The sequence below is a fragment of the Chlorocebus sabaeus genome, chromosome 17, assembly GCF_047675955.1.
Source record: "Chlorocebus sabaeus isolate Y175 chromosome 17, mChlSab1.0.hap1, whole genome shotgun sequence".
NCBI lineage: Eukaryota > Metazoa > Chordata > Mammalia > Primates > Cercopithecidae > Chlorocebus > Chlorocebus sabaeus.
The window spans coordinates 46,996,567-47,015,355 of record NC_132920.1 but is presented as its reverse complement, the minus strand read 5'-3'; the positions used below and the strand labels follow the sequence as shown (position 1 = coordinate 47,015,355).

The window sequence follows — 18,789 nt, the reverse complement described above, 5'->3', positions numbered from 1 at the left end:
CCTCAATTTCAGAGCCTGCTATTGGTCTATTCAGGGATTCAACTTCTTCCTGGTTTAGTCTTGGAAGAGTGTAAGTGTCCAGGAAATTATCCATTTCTTCTAGATTTTCTAGTTTATTTCTGTAGAGGTGTTTATAGTATTCTCTGATGGTAGTTTGTATTTCTGTGGGGTCAGTGGTGATATCCCCTTTATCATTTTTTATTGTTTCTATTTGATTCTTCTCTCTTTTCTTCTTTATTAGTCTTGCTAGCGGTCTGTCAATTTTGTTGATCTTTTCAAAAAACCAACTCCTGGATTCATTGATTTTTTGGAAGGTTTTTTGTGTCTCTATCTCCTTCAGTTCTGCTCTGATATTAGTTATTTCTTGCCTTCTACTAGCTTTCGAATGTGTTTGCTCTTGCTTCTCTAGTTCTTTTAATTGTGATGTTAGAGTGTCAATTTTAGATCTTTCCTGCTTTCTCTTGTGGGCATTTAGTGCTATAAATTTCCCTCTACACACTGCTTTAAATGTGTCCCAGAGATTCTGGTATGTTGTATCTTTGTTCTCATTGGTTTCAAAGAACATCTTTATTTCTGCCTTCATTTCGTTATGTACCCAGTAGTCATTCAGGAGCAGGTTGTTCAGTTTCCATGTAGTTGAGCAGTTTTGATTGAGTTTCTTAGTTCTGAGTTCTAGTTTGATTGCACTGTGGTCTGAGAGACAGTTTGTTATAATTTCTGTTCTTGTACATTTGCTGAGGAGTGCTTTACTTCCAATTATGTGGTCAATTTTGGAATAAGTGCGATGTGGTGCTGAGAAGAATGTATATTCTGTTGATTTGGGGTGGAGAGTTCTATAGATGTCTATTAGGTCTGCTTGCTGCAGAGATGAGTTCAATTCCTGGATATCCTTGTTAACTTTCTGTCTCGTTGATCTGTCTAATGTTGACAGTGGAGTGTTGAAGTCTCCCATTATTATTGTATGGGAGTCTAAGTCTCTTTGTAAGTCTCTAAGGACTTGCTTTATGAATCTGGGTGCTCCTGTATTGGGTGCATATATATTTAGGATAGTTAGCTCTTCCTGTTGAATTGATCCCTTTACCATTATGTAATGGCCTTCTTTGTCTCTTTTGATCTTTGATGGTTTAAAGTCTGTTTTATCAGAGACTAGTATTGCAACCCCTGCTTTTTTTTGTTCTCCATTTGCTTGGTAAATCTTCCTCCATCCCTTTATTTTGAGCCTATGTATGTCTCTGCATGTGAGATGGGTCTCTTGAATACAGCAGACTGATGGGTCTTGACTCTTTATCCAGTTTGCCAGTCTGTGTCTTTTAATTGGACCATTTAGTCCATTTACATTTAAGGTTAATATTGTTTTGTGTGAACTTGATCCTGCCATTATGATATTAACTGGTTATTTTGCTCGTTAGTTGATGCAGTTTCTTCCTAGCCTCGATGGTCTTTACATTTTGGCATGGTTTTGCAATGGCTGGTACCGGTTGTTCCTTTCCATGTTTAGTGCTTCCTTCAGGGTCTCTTGTAAGGCAGGCCTAGTGGTGACAAAATCTCTAAGCATTTGCTTCTCTGTAAAGGATTTTATTTCTCCTTCACTTATGAAACTTAGTTTGGCTGGATATGAAATTCTGGGTTTAAAATTCTTTTCTTTAAGAATGTTGAATATTGGCCCCCACTCTCTTCTGGCTTCTAGAGTTTCTGCCGAGAGATCTGCTGTTAGTCTGATGGGCTTCCCTTTGTGGGTAACCCGACCTTTCTCTCTGGCTGCCCTTAAGATTTTTTCCTTCATTTCAACTTTGGTGAATCTGGCAATTATGTGTCTTGGAGTTGCTCTTCTCGAGGAGTATCTTTGTGGCGTTCTCTGTATTTCCTGGATTTGAATGTTGGCCTGCCCTACTAGGTTGGGGAAGTTCTCCTGGATGATATCCTGAAGTGTGTTTTCCAACTTGGTTCCATTTTCCCCCTCACTTTCAGGCACCCCAATCAGACGTAGATTTGGTCTTTTTACATAATCCCATACTTCTTGCAGGCTTTGTTCATTTCTTTTTCTTCTTTTTTCTTTTGGTTTCTCTTCTCGCTTCATTTCATTCATTTGATCCTCAATCGCTGATACTCTTTCTTCCAGTTGATCGAGTTGGTTACTGAAGCTTGTGCATTTGTCACGTATTTCTCGTGTCATGGTTTTCATCTCTTTCGTTTCGTTTATGACCTTCTCTGCATTAATTACTCTAGCCATCAATTCTTCCACTTTTTTTTCAAGATTTTTAGTTTCTTTGCGCTGGGTACGTAATTCCTCCTTTAGCTCTGAGAAGTTTGATGGACTGAAGCCTTCTTCTCTCATCTCGTCAAAGTCATTCTCTGTCCAGCTTTGATCTGTTGCTGGCGATGAGCTGCGCTCCTTTGCCAGGGGCGATGCGCTCTTATTTTTTGAATTTCCAGCTTTTCTGCCCTGCTTTTTCCCCATCTTTGTGGTTTTATCTGCCTCTGGTCTTTGATGATGGTGACGTACTGATGGAGTTTTGGTGTAGGTGTCCTTCCTGTTTGATAGTTTTCCTTCTAACAGTCAGGACCCTCAGCTGTAGGTCTGTTGGAGATTGCTTGAGGTCCACTCCAGACCCTGTTTGCCTGGGTATCAGCAGCAGAGGCTGCAGAAGATAGAATATTTCTGAACAGCGAGTGTACCTGTCTGATTCTTGCTTTGGAAGCTTCCTCTCAGGGGTGTACTCCACCCTGTGAGGTGTGGGGTGTCAGATTGCCCCTAGTGGGGGATGTCTCCCAGTTAGGCTACTCAGGGGTCAGGGACCCACTTGAGCAGGCAGTCTGTCCCTTCTCAGATCTCAACCTCCGTGTTGGGAGATCCACTGCTCTCTTCAAAGCTGTCAGACAGAGTCGTTTGCGTCTGCAGAGGTTTCTGCTGCTTTTGTTTATCTGTGCCCTGTCCCCAGAGGTAGAGTCTACAGAGACAGGCAGGTTTCCTTGAGCTGCTGTGAGCTCCACCCAGTTCGAGCTTCCCAGCAGCTTTGTTTACCTACTTAAGCCTCAGCAATGGCGGGCGCCCCTCCCCCAGCCTTGCTGCTGCCTTGTGGTTAGATCGCAGACTGCTGTGCTAGCAATGAGGGAGGCTCTATGGGCGTGGGACCCTCCCGGCCAGGTGTGGGATATAATCTCCTGGTGTGCCCACTTGCGCAGTATTGGGGTGGGAGTTACCCGATTTTCCAGGTGTTGTGTGTCTCAGTTCCCCTGGCTAGGAAAAGGGATTCCCTTCCCCCTTGCGCTTCCCAGGTGAGGCGATGCCTCGCCCTGCTTCAGCTCTCGCTGGTCGGGCTGCAGCAGCTGACCAGCACCGATTGTCCGGCACTCCCTAGTGAGATGAACCCAGTACCTCAGTTGAAAATGCAGAAATCACCGGTCTTCTGTGTCGCTCGCGCTGGGAGTTGGAGACTGGAGCTGTTCCTATTCGGCCATCTTGCTCCGCCTCCACCATAGATTTTCATGCTGCAACAGGCAGTTTGTGCTATTTTGTTTCCTAAGCAAATAAGCCATAAATATCTAGACTCTTCCAGGTCAGTTATTGTTTTACTGAACTGAGTGTTCTCCGTCCAGGTCTGGAAGTGTGGTTGTGACATATGAAGTCAAGACTACAGCACCATCACTTGAGTTAATACATAAAGCCAATGAACAAGTTGTACAGAACCTCAATCAGACCTACAAAATGGACTACAACTCCTTTCAAGCACTTACTAGCAGTAAGTGAAATTGTTTAGATATGGTCATGTTATTTACGGTTATGCGTAAACCTAGGAAATTAGCTTATGTTACAATGTCCTCTGGGAAGCTGGACACTCCAGTTCCTGGCACAGGGGGTTCTGTACCACCTCCTCCTCTTATGCCAGCGCCTCCCAATCTGACTAATGCCACTGTACCTGGGGTGTGTGGAAGAGGGGCACAAGGGGGTCACAGAGCCATCTGGATTTGTGTATTTTCTAAATTAACAGATCCAAAACTAAGTTAAAAAGTAAAACTAATATTGCAGTGGAGGTTTAAATATTCATAAAATGCACCAATAAGAAATACAGGGCCATCATTTTAGAGCAGTAGGCCTCAGAGTGTAGCCCTCTGTCATCCAGGCTGGAGTGCAGTAGTATAATCATGGCTCTCTGCAGCCTCTACTTTCCTTGCTCAAGTGATCCTCCTGCTTCAGCCTCTGGGGTAGCTGGAACCACAGGTGCACACCTCCATACTCAGCTAACATTTTTTACTTTTTATTTATTTATTTTTTTTAGAGGTGGGGTCTCACTACGTTGCCCAGGCTGGTCTCATACTCCTGGCCCCAAGCAATCCTCCCACCTTAGCCTTCCAAAGTGTTGGGATTACAGGCATGTGTCACCATGCCTGGCTGTGTTTTTATTTTTATTTGTGAAATGATAAGGCAGTGATCCCATGGATTTTTACTGCCAAAACAATAATAATAGCTACAGTTTCTCCAAGTTGCCTCCCAAATGTAACTCTCACTGCTCCTGTTTTCCAGACAGGGGAACTAAGGCTCAGCCAGTCTAAGCAAGTTCCTCAGGGCCACACAGTTACAGCTGGGACAGAACCAGGATTCAAATCCAAACTTACTATCTATGAAGCTCCTATTCCTACAGAGGTCCATGAGTATTAGGAAATTCTTATTTCTCAAGCAGACTTTATTATAATTAATTAATTAGTTTTTACATTTCTAAATCATTCAAGACTTAGGTCAGAGCTTTCAGTAAGCATGAGATATCAGTTATTGATAAGAAGTAGTTGATATGATTCCAGTCTGTAGCACAGAAACTTGATATTGAAGTTAGTGTTTTTTTTTCATAAGTAAATGTGCAATTTTCTACCACACTTTTTGAAATATTGAAAATAGCTTTAAAATTTCCATTACTGCCATTAAGGTGCCACAGGGCAAAGACCCCAATCGGGAAACCCTGTACCTAGTATGTGACAGGACACACTTCCTCAGGGCTCAGACACCAGCTGCATGGGGATGGAGTGAGGAGACACATTGCCTCAGCCAGTTCAGCACCACAGATGCTGTCAAGACCTCCGAGAGCTTTGTGGTGGTTGTGTCTGGTGAGTAGCATCAATGACATTTATTCGCTTTGGGATCTTATTACCTTTTCTTTGGGTTTCCAGATGAAACTAAGTTCTCTGTCACACCAGAAATCATCTTTGAAGGGGACACAGTCAGTCTGGTGTGTGAAAACGAACTTTTGTCCTCCAATGTGTCTTGGCGCTATGAAGAACAGCAGTTGGAAATCCAGAACAGCAGTAAATTCTCGATTTACACTGCTGTGTTCAACAACATGACTTCGGTGTCCAAGCTCACCATCCGCAACATCACTCCAGGTGATGCAGGTAGGTCTCCATTCAATAGCTTGTGTGAGGAATGGAATGAAGAACTTGTAAAGAAGCAAATATGTAATAGTGTTTTATGTAGACGTGTAGATAGTGTTTTTCTCTTCCCAAAGAAGTCTCCTGGTTCAACCTTTCAAAACTGAAAATTAATCCCATGTGTATTAGTCCATCTTTATACTGCTATAAAGAACTACCTGAGATTGAGTAATTTATGAAGAAAAAAGGTTTAATTGACTCACAGTTCTGCATGGTTGGGGAGGCCTTAGGAAACTTACAATCATGGCAGAAGGCAAAGGGGAAGCAAGGCACATCTTACATGGCAGCAGGAGAGGGAGAGAGGGTCTAGGGAATTGTCAAACATCTGATTTTAAACCATCAGATCTCATGAGAACTCACTCCCTATCATGAGAACAGCATGGGGGAACTGCCCCCATGAGAGAATCACCTACCACCAGGACCCTCCCTAAACACGTGGGGATTACAATTCGACATGAGATTTGGGAAGGGACACAGAGCCAAACCATATCACCATGGTATTAATTGTTAATTAATTTTAAAGTTAATTATTTTAATTATTTGTTTTATTTTAGTATATAATTATTTTCATTATTTTGTTTTAGTATATAATATTACTTTATTATTAATTTAATTTTCCATTGATTTTTTAAAAAAATTTAAAATAGCTTTGTTGAGGAAGGAATTGATATATAATAAACTGTACATATTTAAAAAGTCTTGACCCATGTACAGCTGTGAAATCATTACTACAGTCAGAAGAGTGAACATATCCATCATTCTCCCTGCCCTCACCAAATTTTCTGGTTCTCCACTATTATCCCTCCCTTCAGCTTTCTCCTGTCCTCTTGCCCACTCCAAGCAACTACAAAAGCAAGCATAAGGCTTAATTCTTCCCTAAGACTAGTGGTGTACCTGACATATTCTGGAATGTAATAACTGCATTGTAACTCAGATGCCAATGGGGCCATCTCCTTTTCTCTACATGATGAGGTGGGCTATAGACATGTGGCTCCTATCACGTAGTTGTTGATTTTGATTTACCACATGGTTAAATACTATGGCAATATTATCTATCTTCTAATTCTCCAAGGCTTTTCAATTTTTCTTTCCTACTTCTATTGTTAAACTTTTTTCCTTATTAGCAAAGTCCCTAAGATTTCTACTATTTCCTTAGAACATCTCTGTACTCCACTTTGTGGCATCAGAAATATCTGCACTTCCTGAATTCCTGAATGGTTATTTAGGCATTTTTAGACTAAGTCTCAGATGCTTTTGAAAATGATGCTTCATCAAGGACTGTCATTACTGTCATGATCCATGAGATTAGGGTACCATTCCTCTAAGAAAATATACATATGTTGTAATAATGCACGATTTCATGTATTTTATGCAGGTGAATATGTTTGCAAACTGATACTAGACATTTTTGAATATGAGGGCAAGAAGAAAATAGATGTTATGCCCATCCAAATTTTGGCAAATGAAGAAATGAAGGTGATGTGTGACAACAATCCTGTATCTTTGAACTGCTGCAGTCAGAGTAATGTTAATTGGAGCAAAGTAGAATGGAAGCAGGAAGGAAAAATAAGTATTCCAGGTGAGAATGTTAGATAAGCCCTTTTGTAAATAGGTTTTTGCCTCTTGGCCAAGTAGAAATGGGAGATGTGGTGTGTGGAAGGTGAAATGTCAGATGGCTGCTATTTTCTGGATTTCAGACTGTGAAAAGGCATTAAGTTTGATGCCAGCTCCAGCTTAGCCACTCTAGAGCAAGACTCCAAAAACATATGCACGCAAGTGTCATGCTTTGGTTGCAGATGAGATCCCAGCAGCAGAAGACCCAAGACAGAAGGATCCTGGCATTTTGGATCTTAAAAAAAAAAAAAAAGACAAGAAAAGCTTATGCTCACTTTCCTTTCATCTTCAGCGAAGAGCTAAGGATGAGGTCACTTGTCATTGAGGTCTGACTTGGAGCTTCTCCTTTCTGTGTGTCTTCTCCTGGTGTCTGGTCCTTCTCACTTCTCTGCCTTTGTATCTATGCATGCCTCAATATTTTCTGTTTCTGTGCCTCCAGCTTTATCCCTTTCTCTCTGCAGATCTGTTTGTCTCTCAGTCATTTCATACGATTTCTGATCCCATTAGCTTTTGTTTTCAATCTGAAATCTTACCTAAAGTTCCCTACCCTCCAGTTTATATTGATGAATAATAATAATAGTAATAAATTAAAACAGCAATACTCACTCTGTTTTGTATAACAGTTTGTGATTAACCCTTTAAAAAATATGTTACTGCTTTTTAAATGCTTGACCACAAATTTGAAGCATTTTACTTCCGATTTTCAAATAAGGAAATTGAGGTTCAGATTATATGACTTATCCAAGGTTGTCAAAATATGAAAAAAAAAAAAAAAAAAGAAGAAAGAAAGAATTAGGACTCACCAAAGGTCTTGTTTCACAAAACCAGTGTCGTCTTGGCCAAACTATATTATGCATGCCTGGTGGGCCAGCACTGGAATGAGCTAGTCAGGCAGAGTTTGCACAGTGTTCTGCCTAGAAACTGCATAGAGCAAGATCCAACTCTTCTCTTAAGAAGCAACAGTATAATGTGCTTATCTGTAAAGAAAAAGTCTTTAATGTAAAATGTAGCTTTACCCATGAAATACATTAGTGTGGGGAACCTTCATTTTACAAAGCCTTAGCTATTTAAATAGATTAAATTATTTTTTAAAAATTATCAAAACAGGGGTGGTGGCTCATGCCTGTAATCCCAGCACTTTCAGAGGCCAAAGCAGATGGATCAAATGAGGCTGAGCATTCGAGACGAGCCTGGCTAACACGGTGAAACCCCATCTCTACTAAAAATACAAAAAATTAGCTAGGTGTGGTGGTGTGCACCTGTAGTCCCAGCTACTTGGGAGGCTGAGGCAGGAGAATCACTTGAACCCGAGAAGCCGACGTTGCAGTGAGTGGAGATCATGCCATTGCACTACAGCCTGGGTGACAGAGTGAGACTGTCTCAAACAACAGCAGCAACAACAACAACAACAACAACAAAACTATCAATTTACAGGCAAATTTTCCTAAGCACATGTAATTTCCAAAGGAGTTTCACCTGCAAGCATTTGTATTAGACTTTAAAGTACTCAGAAGAAAGGCACGTGGTAACTGTTAAAAATATTAACCCATGATACATGCAGTCACTTCCCTGATTTCTAAGGAAGAGGAGGTGTAGGTATCCTGAAGGAACTGCCAGATGGAAGAAAGACCTTGCACAATTCCTGTAATACTGGCTCAGAAGCTTTCAACCCCGAAAGGTGAAAAACCTGGCCTTCTGGCAAAGGAACCAGGAAGTCTGTGGTGCAGATGCTTAGAGCGGGATGAATGACTGCAGAACAATGGATTTCCTGCCTCAGGGCTGGCCGCCTGGGGACCTGGCTTCTCTGATGAATTTAGCCTCTGCCCTGGCACCCTGCCCTTCTTTCTCCTGCCCTTGCTGCTTCCTCTCTGCAACTATCTTCTCCAAATTCCACAAGTTCTACTAACAACCATTTTTCCAGGTCTGTAGAACACAATCAAGCAAAATTTACCCAAAGCATTTGGAACTGAATGAATGACCTACTCTCAGAAATCGTTGCATATTCAAAGCACTCTGGAAAAGGATGAGACAGAAAGGAAATAATCAACAATGGCAGAATTTCTAACTTTAAGAGACTAAAATTCAGTGAAGATTTCCTCCCACATGGGAAAAAAGCGAAGGAGTATTCTTTAAGGGTATCACCATGATCACAAAATAGTTATTGTGGCAGATTCAATGTATTAAACTCCGTTTTTGTTTTGTTTTGTTTTGTTTTGATTTTTGTTTGTTTTTTGAGACAGTCTTGCTTTTGTCATCCAGACTGGAGTGCAGTAGCACGATCTTGACTCACTGCAACCTCCACTCCCGGAGTTCAGGAGATTCTCCTGCCTCAGCCTCCTGAGTAGCTGGGATTATAGGTGCCTGCCACCATACCTGGCTAATTTTTATATTTTTAGTAGAGATGGGGTTTCACCATGTTGGCCCAGCTGGTCTCGAACCCCTGACCTCCGCCCATCTTGGCCTCCTAAAGTGCTGGGATTACAGGTGTGAGCCACCACACCTGGCCTCAACTCTGTTTTCAATGTTTACATTTATCATCTTGGTTTTTCTCCACTCCCCACCCAAAGTCTTGCAAAGTAGGTACCATCACCACCATGTTATAGAGGAAGGTCTGGGATGTCATCTAACTTTGAACAACAAAATTGTAATTGCATACCTTCTCTTCTCCAGAAAGCAAAGTGCCAACTTATTGGCTGTATTCGGTACCTCCCATGCAGGGCCCCTGGTTGCAGAGCCCCAGGGTGTTGTAGGAAACACGATGTGAATGATGCCAATTTGGAAGTCCTGCTTGTGTTTTCTGAGTTTACCATCTCTTTGGAGCCTTTCTCCACTCTTTCTCTGAATCTCAGTCTAACAGAAGTAGTTACTGTTCTCTGAACAAGACCTGCATGCTGCTGCTTCTGTGTTTTTGCTTATAGCAGTGGTTTTCTGAGTTACCAATAGAATCCATTTTTCAAGCAGGATCTTGCATAGCTGTCTAATGCAAGTCTTCTCAACTCAGCACTATTGACATTTTGGGTCAGATAATTCTTTGCTGGTGGAACTGTTCTGTGCATGGTAGGATATTTAGCAGTATTCCCAGCCTGTACCTACAAGATGCCAGTAACATCTTCAGTTGCAACAACCAAAAATGTCTCCAAACCTTGCCGAATGTCCTGCTGGGAGGCAAAATTGCCCGTCATTGACAGCACATCTAATGTGTAAAGCAGACCAAAGTGGAGCTGCTCTGGTTAGAAACAGTTTATTATCTTTCCACCCCCCAACACAGTCCCAGCCCCTGAAGCAGCTTGATGGAATGCCAAGTTTTCCAAGGAGTACGGATTTACTCACACACCACCCACATACAACCACATACCAGAACTACAGCCCCCATTTCTATCTATTAAAATCCTAAATGTCTGTTAAGGCCTAGAGCAAATCTTCCTCTTCTCTGAAATCTTCCCTAATCTCTCAACTAAAACGTCCCTCCTTTAATCCACATAATATGTTGACTTCTCTCTCATGGAACCTACCCACTGCACACTATCATTATTTCTGTACATCTCTTTATGCACTCCTTCTTGCACAGATCATTGTCCTGTACATTAGTTTGGTGAGATAGATGGGTCTTTAAGGATTGGTAAGAGTCAGCAGGAGGAAGAGGGAAGGAGAATATTTCAGGTGTGAACACAGGCATAGAGGCGCAAAGCTACAGGGCATGTTCAAGGCCCAGGAGATGATCTAATTTTTCAGAGAGAGCTATAGAAGAAGATAAAGAGAAGAGAAGCAGATTGGAATCACACTGTGACTAATTGAATATACCAGGTGAAGAGGGATTTTACTGTATTCTGTAGGCAATGGTAAGGTTTCAAAAGTAGAGGACATCAGATGGTGAGAGCTAAACTTAGGAAAAATAAGTTTTAAGGTCTTATAGCCAATAGATTGCAGGGGCAAATAACTGAAAATAGAGACCCAGCTACAATCATGTGCAATGGGAAGACAACAGATAATGGGGCCTGAGCAAGTTACCGTGGGTAGGAGTGGGTAAGACAATAGTGAGATATTTCAGAAGAGTAATCTAAAAGTTTCTTACAATTGAGTAGGGGTAAAAGGTGAGTGCACGCAAGTAATTTAAGATTTTTATTTGGGGAAATGCCAAGAGCAAAGAAAGGACACGTTGGAAGATGTACAGGTTTTATCTGGGGAGAAAAAAGATGAGTTCTTAAATGGACCAAATGAGTTGAAGGTACCTAAGATGTCAGAGCAACACTTGTGAATTTGCTTCTAAAGTTTCTAACAGGAGTGCTGCTCTTAGAAATAGAGTGGGAGTCATCCAAATTTGGGCTATTCTAGAAGCAATAGGTGTAGATGAGATTGCCTGGAGAGACAGTAGAGAAAAAGATGAGGAAAGGGGCAACCTTAAGAAGGGGATGAAGGAAAAGAGCCTGAGAGGGAGACCCAGAAGGAGGGATGAGGAGAAAAGAGGGGCAGGAGACATCTAGGACTCAAGCACATCAAATCAGAGAGAAGGGGTCAGCAGAATGGGATGCTGCAGTCAAAGTAGCATGAGGGGAGGCCACTGTTGGCCTTAAAGGAACACTTTTGATAGAGGAGAGGGTGAAGAAGGCCAATTGCAAAGACTTGATGAGAAATGGGAGTGAAAAATTGGAGGTGGAAAATGCAGAAGCATCATGGTATGAAGAGAGGAAGAAATGCAGTGGTGGCTAGGGAGCATTCAGACTGGGGAAAGAACATTTCAGGAAGGGAGACTTGCATGTATCTGGGGGTTGAAGTGGAGGAAATCTGGGAGGAAAGATTAAAGACACAGGGTGAGGAAGGGCAAAGGATGAAGGGATGTCCTGGAAGAATTGGAAGAAGTGGATTTTCAAAAGATAAGTGGAGGGATGAGCCTTAGAGATGGGCACAGACACTCGTGTCTGTGAGCTAGGAGGTACTTTAGTCAAGATAGATAAAGAGGGAAATCAGTTTGGTGTTTCAAACAACCTTTCTGGGGACTAGGGAGAAAAGCTAGTTACATGTTGATCAAAATATGTCAAATATCATTGATCAGCCAGGGCTGAAAAAGACACATTTACGTTGGAACTAATCAAAAGGCTTATTCTTTTTCCTTCATTTTCAGAAGATTGATAGTGTTTGAAGATTGCCTTAGGAGTGCATGACTGCAGGCAAGGTGGGAGGAGGGAGAGTAAAGGGACTAGAGTAGGAAAAATCAGCCACAGGGTGTTGTAGAACCTGAGGCAAGAGGAAAGATGGCATGGAGGGGATGGTATTTCTGGGAAAGGAAAGGATGGTATGGAAAGGGAGCTATTTTGAAGGGGAAACTGCTGGTAACTGAGAATGCATGAAGTTGAAGTTGAAGATTTCACTAAAATATAGAGATTTAAACAGGGAACATGCTGTGAAAAAAGCTCAAATAAGATGAATATCAGGTGCCCCAGTATTGCTTCTTCCTCTTTTTAATGATCATAGTACTCTAAATAATCTGTCATGTGTTCTTCCAGTTAAATCACACCCAAACAGCTTGCTTCTCTTTTTCGTTGTTCACATTCTAAAAACCATCGCTCATGGTCTTTGTTAGAGCAGGACTCAGTCAGGTACTTTTCTAAGAGTTTAGGTATATTATCTCATTTAACCTTACAGTGGTCCTGGGAAGTAACTGCTATTATTAATCCTCATTTTATATCTGGAGAACTGAAGCACAAGGTGGTTAAGTGACTGTCTCAACAATATCTTGCTAGTAAGTGATGGAGTTTGGGATCTGAAGCCAGGCAACCTGGATACAGAGTCTGCAGACCTAATCACCATAAACCCCTCCTCTCCATTCAGAGAAGAAATCTGTTTAAATAGTAACTCCTTTTGTGAAAAAAAAGATTTGACCTCTTTGCTACTAAATAAAGGAGTTAGCCAGCTGGGATGGCAACAATTTGCTTCTCATTACAGGAACCCCTGAGACAGACATAGATTCTAGCTGCAGCAGATACACCCTCAAGGCTGATGGAACCCAGTGCCCAAGCGGGTCTTCTGGAACAACAGTCGTCTACACTTGCGAGTTCATCAGTGCCTACGGAGCCAGAGGCAGTGCAAACATAAAAGTGACATTCAACTCTGTGGGTAAGGACTCTCCCTAGAATTTTTAGCCACGAATAAGTCCCACCTTAAATAAGTGCTGCCAATGAACTATGAGCTATGGAAATGCCTATGAGTAAAATAATGGACAGAGAGGGAGTGTGGTTAGGGCAAATCACACAATGGGAGATAGAAAAGGATTTCCCCCTCTGCCATTTAAATTCAGAGGGAGTGTTTTAACAATTGGGGATGTTGTGGTAGGACACAGTGGTTCCCAGGAAGGAACCCCGGGGCATTCTCTGAGTAAGGCAGGAGGTGGAGTGGGAAGTGGGGTTTGCCACTCAGGTTATCCCTATTATCATTGAATGTGTAATGAGGATAATGTCTCTAATTTTCCCCTTTTCCCTCATTACCTGGTTCTCCCATTCTTGAATTCCAACATCCTGGCTCACTCCCCCGCTACCCCTCAACACCCTCCCTCATTCCTCCTCTCCCATTTCACCTGTTCCAGAGACAATGCTGCAGAAAGCCTTAGTAATCTGATTCTTTTTTTTTTTTTTTTTTTTTTTTTTTGAGACAGAGTCTCGCTCTGTTGCCCAGGCTGGAGTGCAGTGGCGCGATCTCGGCTCACTGCAAGCTCCGCCTCCTGAGATCACGCCATTCTCCTGCCTCAGCCTCCTGAGTAGCTGGGACTACAGGCGCCCACCACCACTCCCGGCTAATTTTTTTTTTTTTTTTGTATTTTTAGTATAGATGGGGTTTCACCATGTTAGCCAGGATGGTCTGGATCTCCTGACCTCGTGATCCACCCTCCTCGGCCTCCCAAAGTGCTGGGATAGTAATCTGATTCTTTCTGGTTATTTTGCGGTTGGAATGAATGATTTGTTAGTCTCTAAATTAATTGTTTAGGTAGGCTTCTTAAAATTGTCATTTCTCCTTATATCATAAAGCATTATGATTTCACCCCACGTGTAAAAAGAGGACATTCAAACTTGTTTTTCCACCTGTCTTACAAAAATCAACAATTTAGATTAATCATTAGGCCCTTTTTGAACAAGTTTAGAGAAAGGACTGATATAAGCAATACTTAACTGTTTTCTGCTATTGTGACTTAGCATTTTTACAAAGATCAAGATTATGTTTATGTGGGCATAATCTATCTATCTATCTAATATATATCTATAATATATAATATATAGCTATATAATAATCATATATCTACAGGTAAAACAGTTTTGCATTCCTAGTTTTAACACAAAGAGTTGTGTTGTGTTCAAATAATCAAAACTGTTCTCACTATAGAAAACTGCAAATTGCTCGAAATACTCATGAGCTCTTCTAGGGAAATAATGCTTTCAGATAAAACTAATCTTTCTCCAAATTATTTAACATAACTTTACCTCTATCCGCAAAACTGGGACCTGTCTTAGGTACGTGTTAAGCCTTTACCGAAAATCACTGGTCTGGTCGTTTGGAATCTCATCAAAGAGTCAAGAGGACCAAATTCATGGTTCCATGAGCCGCCTTCTTTTTACTCACAGAAATAGTTAAGCCTTAGAGAGCCATCTCAAGATGCCTATGGCTGGGAAAGACAATGCAGGGACACATTACACCTTCTTTGAGTGGCTTTGAGCTGTGTCTGAACATTTGAATCCCAGCTTCTAATGGTAACTGTGAAAAGCCCTGATGTCATTGGATTATGATTAAGAATAAGATTTTTAGACCAGTCATGGTGGCTCATGCCTGTAATCCCAGCACTTTGAGAGGCCAAGGTGAGCAGATGGCTTAAGCCTAGGAGTTTGAGATTAGCCCTAGCAACATGGCAAAGCCCTGTCTCTACCAATAAAAAATAAAAATAAAATTAGCCAGGCATGGTGGTGTGTGCCTGTAGTCCCAGCTTCTTGGAAGGCTGAAGCAGGAGGATCAATTAAGCCCAGAAGGTTGAGGCTTCAGTGAGTCATGATTGTGCCAACCTGGGTGACAGAATGAGACCCTGTCTCAAAAAAGAAAATAATAATAATATTATTAATAATAAGATTTCACACTGACTGGGAAAGTAGGCCAGCATCAGTGGGCTCACAAAATGAAGCTTTTGACTTACAGAAGACTGAAGTGAATGGTGTTTTGAAATATCAGCCATATAAAGATATACTCAAAGAGAAGTGGACAGTTAGACTAAAATAGTGGGAGGCTCATATAAGGTTTTATGTTTGTAATAGTCTTATTAATATTTTTGATTAGTAATTTTCCATGAACCTGTGAGAAGCTTCTTAGAGGAGTATATATATAGTGAAATTAATTGCATATAAATACTTATATTACTGTAGTTATAGTTATAATTAACGTACCCATACATCCCAGTTTACCTGAGACAGTGCAGGTGTAATTATTAGGTTAGTGCAAAAGTAATTGTGTTCTTAGCCATTACTTTTCAACCAACTTATATTTGGGCAATGCGCTCTATGATTCTTGTACTTAAAATGTAGTTCCAGAATTCAGTCTTTCACTTTTTTTTTTTTTTTTTTTTTTTTTTGAGACGGAGTCTCTCTCTGTCCCCCAGGCTGGAGTGCAGTGGCGCGATCTCCGATCTCCGCTCACTGCAAGCTCCACCTCCCGGATTCACGCCATTCTCCTGCCCCAGTCTCCCAAGTAGCTGGGACTACAGGCGTTCCCCACACGCCCGGCTAATTTTTTGTTTTTAGTAGAGACGGGATTTCACCGTGTTAGCCAGGATGATCTCGATCTCCTGACCTCGTGATCCACCCACCTCAGCCTCCCAAAGTGCTGGGATTACAGGCGTGAGGCACCGCGCCTGGCCCACTCTTTCACTTATTAAGCACTGACTGTGTACTAGATCCAGTGTTGAGTACTGGAGATGCAAAGACACAGAGGCTACAGGTCTGCCCTTGAGGGCTCACATTTTTATGGAGGAGAGATATTAAAAGAGAGAAAATAATACACAATGTGGTATTATTAAAAAGTATTTTAAAAGAGTAAAGGTTGAGATTGTTAGAGGAACCCGGCCATTTGTTCTCCCTTGAGATGTTACAGAGGAGGTTGGAGGGAAGCTTGGGATAAGGTGACACTCCTAAGTTTGCAGCCTTTTACCCTGCTAATCGTCAGGAGATAATTCCAGCCACAAAAGTGAAGTGCATGAGGTCCTAAGGCATGTTATGGAAATGGGTACAGTGCAGAGCACCACCAGGAACAGCCTAGAAACAAATAAAGCCCAGGAGCAGCAAGGTACCAATCCTACCTTGACAAGAGTAGAGTCAGGATGGTTCATTTTTTTTTTTTTTCTGTCCCTCTCTGAAGTTTCACTCATGTGTTAATGTCCCCAGAGATACTACACATTGAACTTGTTGTCAGTGTTCTTTTGTCTGTATTGTTTGCCTTTTTTTAGCCAATCTAACAATGACCCCGGACACAATTTCTGTTTCTGAGGGACAAAACTTTTCTATAAAATGCATCAGTGATGTGAGTAACTATGATGAGGTTTATTGGAATACTTCTGCTGGAATTAAAATATACCAAAGATTTTATACCACGAGGAGGTATCCTGACGGAGCAGAATCAGTACTGACAGTCAAGACCTCGACCAGGGAGTGGAATGGTGAGTGGAAGGCCGGAAACCGTATTGTGCTGCCTGGGCTCTTGGAAACACGCAATAATAGTTACCATCTGTGTGGGGTCTGCTCTGAGACATGCCTATGCCAGTCACTTTAAATTCAATATGTCTTCACACTTAATGCAACTGTCCTTTGAGGGAAGATGCCATTATTTCCATATTAACAGATGAAGTAAATATGCTCAAACAACTTAAGCTGTAGAGCCAGGAATGGAACTAGTGTCTCTAATTCCAGACCCTGTGCTCTTGCCATGAAGTTATGAGGATTGTTTTTAAAAGTACTTTCACTAGACACTTGTGAGTGTTTGACCCAACTGTGCTTTAGGATGGCTAGGTAAAGATTTTATAAGTCTGGTTCCCAAAAAAGGAACACATTTTAATTTCCTGTTTACCTCTATCCATTGTTTGTTTTGTGAGGAAAGGCAAATCTTTGAAAGCAAAGAGAAATTGGTAGACAAAACTGCTACAATAATAGCTCATATTTACTGAGCGCTTAAGTATGTGATAGGCACTATGCAAAGTATTTAAATGTGTTAATTCATGTGGAACAGTAAACCTAGAGGATGCTGTTATTATTAACCCCATTTTACAGATGAGGAAACTGAGATTCAGTAAAGTTAAGTAAATTACCCAAGGTTATACATCTGGCAAGTGGCAGAGTCAAGATGCAAACTCAGATTGACTAGCTCCAGTGGCCAACTCTTAGCCACTCCACTCTGAAGCCTTTCATTAACTATGAGATTAATCAGTCTAGATTCCGTGAGTCCTGTGTCTTCTTTATATTTTCATATAAGGCCGAGGCAACATTGTATAAATAGCTAGTTATTGTTTGGGCTAGACTTGGTAGTATACAGTCAGGAAATGGAAGTACTTTTCTTCCAGACTGACTCAATCCTGCTCTGTCCAATTACTCTTTCCTACTAAAAGCCAATAACCCACGAAGAATTTTAGTTTTTCCAGTCACATTGATCTATTAAACAATCCCACAATCAGTTACTGAAAAGTCATATTCTCTTCTAAATCTACTATACTGTCATTTTATATTCAATTTAAATTCCCTCTTTCCCCCAGCAGAAATTAAAAGGAGTTTCCTTTCTTTCCTTGTTCGCCTTCTGGTTAGCTGCTGCTTCTGACTTTTCCAGAGCTGGGGCAAAGGGAAGCAATGTAAAGAAAATTGAAGGATCTTACTTAACTGTAGGTGCCCTGTAATCTTGCTGTGTGTCTCCATGGCAGCTGCCCAAATGATGACTTGTCGTCTGGGGCCATGATGAGCAGGGGCCTGCTCACTTAGAGATGGGAGACAGGGGCGTCATAACACCACAGTGTTCCATCAGGTTAACAATTATTTTCAAAAAAGTTCCCACCCCTGCGCACACCAAAACTCCCATTTATTCCTTCGGTTGGTAGAAAAGCCTTAGAGTAGTAATTGAAAACCTGGTTTGAAATCCAATTTTGCCGCTAACAGGCTGTTTGGCCTTGAATAAGCTGCTTAATTTTATTTGAAAGTAAGTGCATATTTATGTGGTCATTGGTTAGTCCTTCAAATGCATGGAGAATCCAGGAGAGGAGTCAATCAAGCATTTTTTCCTCCAGTGTCCAGGAAGGTATGGTATTCCTTTACTAAAGCTTGAGAGGGAAAATTAAGGCTCTTCTTAACCTTCCCAGCAAATCGCCTGAAGGGCGATTATTTCATTCTGTCTCATTTTTGCTGTCTTCTACTCAGGAACCTATCACTGCGTATTTAGATATAAGAATTCATACAGTATTGCAACCAAAGACGTCGTCGTTCACCCGCTGCCTCTAGAGTTGAACATCATGGTTGATCCTTTGGAAGCTACAGTTTTATGCAGTGGTTCCCATCACATCAAGTGCTGCATAGAGGAGGATGGAGACTACAAAGTTACTTTCCATATGGGTTCCTTGTCCCTTCCTGCTGGTAAGATGCTGATTGCTGAATTGTTAGAGTATATTATTTCACATATGTGGAGTCTAAAAATTTACTCTTAAAATAGGGATCAAGAGACATATGACTGTATCAGAGAGAGAATTAAGAGAGTAGAATC

At 41.4% G+C, this 18,789-nt stretch overlaps 1 protein-coding gene across 4 annotated transcripts in view; it reads left to right on the top strand.

Moving 5' to 3' along the window:
* The window catches only part of ADGRF5 (adhesion G protein-coupled receptor F5), a 110,333-nt gene that overhangs the window by 77,350 nt on the left and 14,194 nt on the right, over positions 1 to 18,789 (top strand). For all 4 annotated transcript variants that reach the window (XM_007972325.3, XM_007972328.3, XM_007972327.3 and 1 more), the window contains exons 8-13: positions 3,598 to 3,740; positions 5,161 to 5,382; positions 6,794 to 6,997; positions 12,973 to 13,143; positions 16,502 to 16,711; positions 18,450 to 18,662. In XM_007972325.3, the coding sequence (XP_007970516.1) occupies positions 3,598 to 3,740; positions 5,161 to 5,382; positions 6,794 to 6,997; positions 12,973 to 13,143; positions 16,502 to 16,711; positions 18,450 to 18,662 (1,163 nt within the window). The remainder of the gene's footprint in view (positions 1 to 3,597; positions 3,741 to 5,160; positions 5,383 to 6,793; positions 6,998 to 12,972; positions 13,144 to 16,501; positions 16,712 to 18,449; positions 18,663 to 18,789) is intronic.